The sequence below is a fragment of the Lytechinus variegatus genome, chromosome 1 (assembly GCF_018143015.1).
Source record: "Lytechinus variegatus isolate NC3 chromosome 1, Lvar_3.0, whole genome shotgun sequence".
Classification (NCBI taxonomy): domain Eukaryota; kingdom Metazoa; phylum Echinodermata; class Echinoidea; order Temnopleuroida; family Toxopneustidae; genus Lytechinus; species Lytechinus variegatus.
Genome location: NC_054740.1, coordinates 92,552,543 through 92,562,697, shown reverse-complemented (window position 1 = coordinate 92,562,697; position 10,155 = coordinate 92,552,543). Strand labels below are relative to the sequence as shown.

Genomic DNA, 10,155 nt, shown 5'->3' with positions numbered 1-10,155 from the left:
CGGTAGATTTCAGATTTACCTAATATAAAATAAATAACTTAGGGCCGCAAATGTGAACTCCATAGAAATGTTGCCCCCCCCAAAAAAAAAAGATCATGTAATATGTTTGACAACTGAAGTGTCTAGAACTCTAGACTTATTATAGTAAGCTCCAAGTCATGAAATGTTTTGTTGATTTCATGGGTATATGCAAAATATCTTGCAACATGCTCCTAGTAGCTTTGATTTTTTTTTTTTTGAAAACATAATATCACAAATATTAAAAAAAAAAAATGAAGATGGGCAGCAAACTATGAACTAATATGAATTACCACCTATATTTGCAGTTGTGACATGGATCGTTATATAAATATATTAGACACTCTTATGAATTGCCCTATCAAACATAATAGATAAGGTATACAGTCCGACTTTGAAAACTGTAGATTGGTGTCTGAACTTAAGAAGATGGTTGGTAATTAGGACAAAATATTTTTGTTAAAGTCAGGGGTGTGAGTGGTCACAAATAAGATCTGATAAAAGCTGAAGAGTATTGAAAAAGTCTAAAATAGAAAGAGCTCCCATACTTTTTGCACAGTGGAAAGCCAAAAATAGGCCGAAATTAAGCTGAAAATCCAAACAAACAAAAATCTGAACTCTCACACCCCTGTGAAGTGATCCCTTTTCCTTCATGCCTACCCAAATTCTAAAATAAACCCCAAAATTACAAAAAAATAAAATAAAAAGAGTGCAGGATTAAATGAAGAAGGGTTTGAGTGCAATAAAGCAGTGTGCAACAAATTATGTATGGGGAAAAGTTTATAACAGATTTGGACATGGTCTTGTATCTATTTTTCCACTGGAGGGCATTTTCACATCCATCCACATTCACACTCATTCATGCTTGACACATCAGAAATTGTACCTGTTATTTATTAACTCTCATTACTTTGTTGTATGTACTTGGATAAATTCAAAGGATTTTGGTTTCGTTTTATAACCTTCCATAAAAGTTATTTTTAAAGAAAAGTGAGGGCCAAAATTGTTGTTTGTTTGAAAGAAGGTCAAATCTCATAATGACTATGATCAGTCAATCATACTCTGTAAGTTTACAATGTCTGTCAAATAAAGCATCCCACATGAACAGGGATGGAAAGTTTGTTTTTGAAACTGTATAAAAGTACCCATTACACAATGTTTTCCATCATATGGAAATGACATAGTAAAGAAAAATCATCAAAAATGGCAAATATTTTTGGCAGGTTAGAAAAGAAGGATGAAATTACATCATACCAGAAAAAATATGAACAAATAAGTTTAAGTCTCCACATGAGACTACATCTCATTGTACATTACACGGTCTGACTATAACTACATTTTACAGTAAATGGCTTGAGAGAGTTCCAATCACAAATTGGATAATTTTCATTACGTAAGAATACTCAAACTTAATCAACTTTAAAGAAAGGGAGGCACAAAATTACTACTCAGCCATCATACTAAGGAAATTATTTTTCTTCTATAAATATAAGGAAGCTCTCCGTATCCAAAAATTTAAGCTCAATTATTCATACAGTACTATGATTTTTCATAGATCACATTGCAGATGGATCATATAATATGTGGTGGGTAATTACACAAAACAGATGATATTTAGATGTGTGTTAATAGCACATGAATGGAGTAAGAGACATGAACAATCATACAGAAGTATTCTTGTAGTTGATTTTTTTTCAATACAGGCTTTGGAAATCAACCAAGTACAAATCAATATACATATCAATTCATTGATTGAATTGGTTTCAATGAGCACGTAGAACTTCACAAATAAATTATAAATAAATCAGTTTAAACCTTTATAGGAAAATCAAATTTCACCATATTTGTTTACAACTCTAAATTCTTTTTGGCTGATATATTGCAAGTCGAAAACACCAAATTCATATTCAAACGAAGAATGAACATTGTTATATCACTGGAAGGCATGGAATTTGTACTATATAATAAAAAAGAGAAAATGTAACAATCTTTGGAAATAACTACCAAATCTTTGAAATAAACAAGGGTAACTTAAAAGGACTAGTAATATTAAGTATCAGGTTAGGAATTAATTATTCTGAATAAGTTTCCTGAAATAAATCACCTGGAAATACACTAACAAAAAATAAAGAGAACAAAAAAAAAATATCCTGAGAATTAATCTGCAAGAAGAGTACTGGTATCCTTTTCCCTTGTTTGTCTATTTGTGATTTATATTTGATATAGATGCATCATTACATTACAATGAATGCTATCACACACACATACACACGTTGTGTCTTGCAATGGTGAAAGACACATATTCTCCAACATGCACTCACCCTCACACTCTTTCTCTCCCTCTCTTCAAATGCTTCACATCAAACAGACTCTCATCTCCTTTCATCCCTCTAACATTCCAAAAAGAAGCTTGGGATATTGTTTTTACTTGAATTAAAGTGGAATCAGATGCAAGAATGAAGACGTAGTTCGGTGATTGGTCGATCCATCATGGTTCCATTCGTCATGGAGTGCATGGCTGCCATGGAAACAGCTTATTGGGGTTTGCTGAAAAGCTGTTATCAAAAACAAAAACCATGCCACATAAATATCTCATGAAAGGAGTCAAAATAATAGTGCACGTAATGAAAGAACCATAATCATTCCCAGAAATAATTTCTCATTGACATAGGAGAAACAAGAGACAGAACATTTTTCTATCTACCTCCCAAAAAATTCTTTTAACTGGGAGTTGACATGACAATTGAAGTGATCATGCACATTCATTAACATTTGTAGGTGAGATGATCAATTACTTCATCTGAACAATAAACATACTGATGTATCAGTGCTATGCAAGCCTTGATACTGACAGTAACATGTCCATTCACGCCCATCTATAGCTTGGTAAAGTATACAAGTGGAATGCCTCTGGCCGTCTCACCTGCATCACGCGATTCAACATAGCAGCAGTGCTGACTTTGAAAACTACTATAACTTGCACAAGATGTTCAGTGATACTTGGTTACTCTTATTTCCACGTTTTATGAACTAGACCAATACACTTACAGAGATAGGATGGTAATTCAACAAATACCCCCAATGTTGCCAAAATTCATTGACCTCACATGACCTTTGACCTTGATCATGTGACCTGAAACTTGCACAGGATATTCAGTGATACTTGATTACTCTTATGTCCAAGTTTCAAAAGTCAGATCAATAAACTTGCAAAGTTATGATGGTAATTCAACAAATACCCCCAATGTTGCCAAAATTCATTGACCTCACATGACCTTTGACCTTGATCATGTGACCTGAAACTTGCACAGGATGTTCAGTGATACTTGATTACTCTTATGTCCAAGTTTTATGAACTAGAACAACATACTTTCAAAGTTATGATGGTAATTCAACAAATACCCCCAATTCGGCCAAAGTTCATTGACCCCGAATGACCTTTGACCTTGGTCATGTGACGTGAAACTCATGCAGGATGTTTGGTGATACTTGATCAACTTTATGTCCAAGTTTCATCACCTAGGTCCATATATTTCCTAAGTTATGATGACATTTCAAAAACTTAACCTCAGGTTAAGATTTTGATGTTGATTCCCCCAACATGGTCTAAGTTCATTGATCCTAAATGACCTTTGACCTTGGTCATGTGACATGAAACTCTAATGGGATGTTCAGTAATACTTGATTAACCTTATGGCCAAGTTTCATGAACTAGGTCCATATACTTTCTAAGTTATGATGTCATTTCAAAAACTTAACCTCAGGTTAAGATTTGATGTTGACGCCGCCGCCGGAGGAAAAGCGGCGCCTATAGTCTCACTCTGCTATGCACGTGAGACAAAAATGGTAAAGGATAAAAATGTGGTGAATAAGAATCGAATACCATCTAACATACAAATCTTGCAGAAGTGGAAAGGCCAATAGATATACTCTCAACCATCATAGTGTCATGGATTTGATAGGCCGCGGTTAAATTGGCTGATTTAAGAAATGACATAAAAACCTAACAAAAAATTGGAATCCAAATTATCCAATTGACAATAAATTGCTCCCTTTCTGGGTCCAGTTACACAAAGGTTAGCGATTGATCACACACTTTCTATTCATGATTGATTGTACACTAAAGTCGATGCAATTAATCATAGAAAAAAGTTTAACGATCATTGCTAGGCTTTGTGTTATGAGCCCCAGACCACACCTAATGTATTAATGTAATTAGAATCATACCTTCTTTTCACTGAGATTTGTTATCCAGTGAAGGTCTTAGCTTCCTGATTTCTTTGGTTGCCCACGTAGCTAGTGTCTTGGTCTTCATAACCTTTGACCTACGACCCTCCGTTAACAGATCTTGGATGGATTTCCGCTCAAAGAAACCAAGCATTTCAGCCCCAAAGGCAGCACATAGATCCCTGATAGAAAAAAATCACACGAGAGGGTGAATCATAAAACTTGTATCGACCTAAATGGTTATAGCTCCTCCCTAACCTAGTGTTAATAAACTACATCAACTGATAATTGGTTTAACCCTAAAAAGACTTCAAGCCCAGCGCACAATATACGATCTGATATGACCCGATTTGTTAACAAATCATGTTTTGCATTATATGTGAAAGTTCCAAGAAATACTATCATTACATTTTGCATAATGCTAGGATTACCAAAATCAGAATTCTGATTTGTGAAAAGCCTTGTGGTCACTTGAAAAACTGAATCGGATTCAAATCGCAGACAATGATGACGTCATTCCAATTTTGAATTGAATTTGCTTTTTTCCTACTTGGAGGCAGCAAGGAGACTAGAATTTCGATTCCAGCATTCATGAAACTAATCATAACTTTGATCATTAAGATTCTCATATCAAGTACCATTACAATTTCTTTGAAAATCTAATCACAATGGATTGTGTTTAGTGGGCTAGCCCTAATTTGACAGGGAAAGAAAGGCCAATCACTTACCTTAGTCTTTTAGGGTCAATGAACTACAAACAAATAACAATGACTAAACGACAACAACACGTAAATACAAAACTTCCAAGAAAAAAGAATTTTTACTTAACAATGAGAATTACTCGTAGTAAAAATACGACTTTGGCTCCATTTTTGACTATCTGTGATAAAGTGTGTTAACAACATAATCAGTTGACAATGGGTTTATATACAAATAATTCTACATCAATTATTACATATTACCATCTACATAATCTTACTTCCAATTTACCTTACAATGATTGTTCAAAACCTAATTGAATAAACATGCACGGAGGACACTTTGTTGTTAATGCGCAAGTATATCCTTAACACCAAATTTTCGTGGCAAGGTGCAAAAAAAAACGCTCTGAGCAGCATGCATGAGTGCATTGCTTAAAGGCGTTTCTGCATTGATGCATTGCGAGAAAGCGTTTTGCTAAGGCCTTTTTTGCACCGACATGACAACTTGAAAGGTTAGACTTACCCAATGAGACCAGCACAAGCAGCTACATTGCTGTCAGTGTGGTCACTATCATCACCTAAGTGCTCTATGAAGCTCACCATGTGACTAACATTACGGAATAATTCCTTGACTTCATCTGAAAAACACAAGGATGGAGAGATTGAGTTTCTTCAATGGGGGTAATTTTATCATATAAAGAGGAAAAGAACACACATTTCACAAATCTGGGGGCTGTTTCATAAAGAGTTACAACTATGATAACTACCAGCAGCTAATCACAATCAAGGTTTCCATGGTAATTACAATAATGGCAAAGTTAGGTTTTTAGAAACAGGTGAAAATTGCTTGGGGCAAGTAGTGTAGACTAAACTATTGCACAGATTGTAAGGCAATGAGGAGAATATGATTAATGAATGTATCTTTCAAAAATATCTTTAAACGATATTCGTGTTATATTGGATGGCTCAAAATGGAATACTAGAAATATTTAATATAATATAGAAGACTTTACAGTGTTGAATATGGTCTCATACTCGTTGGATTTCAGTCCTTTTAGGAATACGCTCTTGTATTGAACAGGTAATGGATGCAGAACAAGATTATATGTTTTTAATGCATTGCTCAACACTCTATAAAGATAATAATAGACAATATCTTAGGTTTTAAGAACCTTATCTGAATTAAAAGTGAATTAAATTATCATAGGAAACTCATTTAACAATTAAAATCTATATTTCTTTAAATGGATCTTGTTATATGATTTATAAAATAAAACAAACCAATGATCATGGTTGGGACCAGTGGAGCATTTCACAAAAGGATTTGTCAGGCATTTTATCCAACAAGTCCCGTTTTATCCGACAATTACCATAGTAGCAATGCCTCTCAACCAATCAGATTTTGAGATCTGACAACTTGTAGGACAGAAATGTTGACCAAATGGATATTGGACAAAGTGGGAGCAGACCAAGGGTAATATGGACTACCTACCGCTTGTTGTGGACTTATCATCTCGCTTCAATCCTTGTACGATTCCAGTGTATGCTTCAAGACATCCTTCTCTCAGGTCATTCTGATAATCAATCATGTCAAAGTCCGTCTGTTTGGAGGAAAATTGACATGTTTAATTGCAAACATCAACAAAATAATTGAAGTTCCAATTACGAGTTCCATTACATAAACCATGCACATCAAAATCAGATTGATTATTTAGAAGAGTAAAGTGACATGTAATAACTGAGGTAATTATCTCATTAGCCCACTCTTTCTTTAGAATTTTATTACAATATGGACAATTTCATAATATAATCAACCTTTCTGTAAATATGTCCCATCTCTATTTTTACCTATAGGGGAAGGCGGGGTAAGATGTGACACTTTTTTGCATTTTGCATGTTAGAATTGATATGACTAATAAGTACCTAGCCTTTAGATTTGATTCTTTAGAAATATTTTTCACCTATATATAACTTTCTACCCCCACACTGAAAGTCATTATGACCTTAAAACGATGTCAAATGGCTCAACTTGCCCCATCTATGGGGTAAATTGTGCCACCTTCTGGGGTAAGTTGAGCCACAAAAATTATGTACAAAATGTATGCGGGAAGAGCCATCATGTCAATTTTTCATTTACAGTCTTTTCACTTGCTAATTCTCTATAAATACTAACATCCTCTAAAAGTAAAAGGATTGTCAGGTGAATTTGCTCCTTTCTGCCTGCAAATTAATGGCTTTTTAAGGTTTTTTTTATTATGATACATTACCATAAGAATTACTATGGCTCAACTTGCCCCATGTTGGCTGGCTCAAATTACCCCATTCCAAACTTAATGCGATATTTTCACATCCACACATTTCTTATGCATCCATCATCTATAAGACTATGACAAGAATGAGAATTCATACCTGGACTAACAATATTGTTCTTATTTCTGTATTATATTCAAAGGCGTGCACGGGTAAAAAGCACCCTTTTTTTTTATTTCACACCCTTTTTTACTTTTTTTGCTGAAATTTTTTTTCCCTCTAAAAAATTACTTTTTATTTCAAAGTTGAAAACAATATGGTGGGGTTAACCCTAAAAAGACTGGGGGGGGGGGCTGATTCAGCCCCCCTCAACATTTTTCGCGATAAATCCGCCACGCAAAATTTTTTGACCACGTCGCTCGCTGACTTTTTACTTTCAAGTCTCGCGCAACTTATTTTTCCTTATTCCTTATTTTTCCTTTTACTGCTTAAAATAAATTGAAAAAACAATAAAAAACAAAAAGTCGAAAAACAAATAAATACATAAGAAATTTAGAAAACAATAGAATATATAAGAAAATAAATGTGATGTTGAAATTTTTTTTACATAAATTTGATCAGATGCCTATCTAGAGTATGTGAAACAAAAATTAGCATTTCAGGGGCATTATTTTATTAATTAGAGCAAACTTAGGGTTTTACTCATAAATTAGCATAATTAATGAGACATGAGATTTTTTTGCAGAATTTGATGTTATAGTTTTGTAGGTAATGCCATGGGTGATTTGTGTGCCAATTTTTGTCGCGATCGCGCGATCGACGGCCGAGATCATAAGGGGGGGGGCTGAATCCCCCCCCCCGCCCCCCAGTCTTCTTAGGCATCGAAATAGCCCAGTCTATTTAGGGTTAAATGTAATGGTTCTTTAATACATGACACCACCACAATGTCTGACTCATTCATTATTGGCCTGGGGGTGGTGGCTCAACTTGCCCCTATGCTCAACTTACCCCGCCTTCCCCTACTTATACAGAGCTTCCTACTAATAAATGGCTCTTAAGTGTTGCAATAACAATAAATGTTAGGCTCCTGGAATTTCAACCTCACCTTTTCTATTTCAGCAGAAGATGCCTGTTGAAGGGTGACGAGTACCACTGGAAGATAATGTAGGAAATCGTTTCCTATGGCTAGGGCTATATCACCAAAGACAGACAGGATCTGAGGCTTTACAGTTCTATGTACATAGTCATTCTGTATACAGGGGGAATAAGATAAAAGGGCTTATGTTATATCACCATATAATAGTGCAGACTGTTAATGATCATTTATTTAGAAGCTCTAAAAAAGAACTTTTAATTTGTACATATGAGACAACTTTTAAGGAATTCAAACCCTTTATCATGAAATTATGCTTGTAAGCAAAATATCAGATGATCAATATTATTTCATGTCTTATGACGCATGGAATAGGGGAAAATTCTGTAATCAAGGATTACAGAAATAATAATAACATCTAAATAGCACTTAACACAATGTTTCTAATCACTTGCAGAGTATTACCCAGACTTTAGCATGGCTACCTTGATTGGGCGCTATGGCATTCAAGGAATACAGAAATTGGAACATTCTTGAAATTCATACATATTAGGCATCTATAACTTGGAAAACTATGAAAGTATGTGCAACAGTTCATTTTTTCCCCTCTCAAATATGAATATTCCCATCTCCTTATTAGCATGTATAATAAGTACTTCATACAACCCTTGTTCCATGGCACTTTTTCTCCCAGATAAAGAACTAATACATTTGGGCACCTACCTGAATGTTCTCAAGAAGTAATGTCATAATTTGAGTGCAGTATGGATGAACCTCTTTGTTGAGTGCTCTACAGATATCACCTACTAATCCCACAGCAGCCAAACACACCTGGTATTCTTCATAGTTCTTCAAACCAAGGTATAGGAATGGTGAAAAGTGCTCCATGTACTTCAGAAAGTCAATGCCAATGACTGCAAAATGGCAACAAAAATATTGCTATTACTTTATGGAGTCCAGAATTATCAATCGTAACCTGTCAACCGTTTATTTCAAATTTATCCTTCTCAAGAAATAATTTGTTTCATTTATACTTCTGAGTATTACATAAAATGGCCCTTACTTTCCATTTACTTTCTTTCCTCACCCGCTTTTCTTTAATCCCTATTATCCCCCTCCTTTAATGAATTGAAAAAAAAATGTCACAGTCCCATCCCAAATAACATACACCATATCAGTTTTCAGGTGGGTGTTTCATAAAGCTGTTCGTAAGAGCAACTTTAAGGACGACTGGTGATCCTTTCTTGTGGTAAATGGTAATACACAAAAATTTCATTGGCAATGGTTAAGCGCGTAAGAAAGGTTCGACAATCATTCTTAAAGTTGTTCTCAACTTACGAACAGCTTTATGATATGGCCCCCTGGTGTCTTACCTTCAACGAGAGTACCAACAGCAAGTAAAGCATCCTCTTGAACTCCTCCTGACTTGCCACTTGTATTATCAAACATCTGGAGCAGAGCATTCATCACATTGTCAGAAATATTGATTGCATCTTCTGGTTTCATTTTCCGAAGAACACTCTATAAGCGGATCAGAAATAAGAAACAATACTTTTAGGAAACGACTACCAGTTATGTCAAGACCAGTAGGTCAAAGTTACAAGATCTTAAAAATCCGTATTTTATTGTTCGAAATAGACACCAGAAATGAAATTTGTTTTGCCCAATTGATCGTGGGCCCGGCAGCCGCTGTACAGCGCCAGATCGACGAGGCTCTATCCCTTTAATTGTTGAACGCCAAACTGGGTAGCAGCAACTCCCATCTTTAAACGTCTTTTGGTCTTTGGCCGGGGTTTGAACCCCCGACCTCCCGGTTGTGAGACGAATGCTCTACCAACTGAGCCAACACACCGGTTGGCATGATGA

The 10,155-nt window shown here is 35.2% G+C and overlaps 1 protein-coding gene across 1 annotated transcript in view; it reads right to left on the bottom strand.

Moving 5' to 3' along the window:
• Positions 1-1,661: 1,661 nt before the first annotated feature.
• The window catches only part of LOC121428759 (importin subunit beta-1-like), a 30,386-nt gene continuing 21,892 nt past the window's right edge, over positions 1,662-10,155 (bottom strand). Inside the window, exons 15-21 of the mRNA XM_041625580.1 lie at positions 9,663-9,810; positions 9,013-9,203; positions 8,302-8,445; positions 6,439-6,547; positions 5,470-5,584; positions 4,246-4,427; positions 1,662-2,573 (exon numbers count right to left, since the gene is read on the bottom strand). Coding sequence (XP_041481514.1) covers positions 4,253-4,427; positions 5,470-5,584; positions 6,439-6,547; positions 8,302-8,445; positions 9,013-9,203; positions 9,663-9,810 — 882 coding nt within the window. The 3' untranslated portion in view covers positions 1,662-2,573; positions 4,246-4,252. The remainder of the gene's footprint in view (positions 2,574-4,245; positions 4,428-5,469; positions 5,585-6,438; positions 6,548-8,301; positions 8,446-9,012; positions 9,204-9,662; positions 9,811-10,155) is intronic.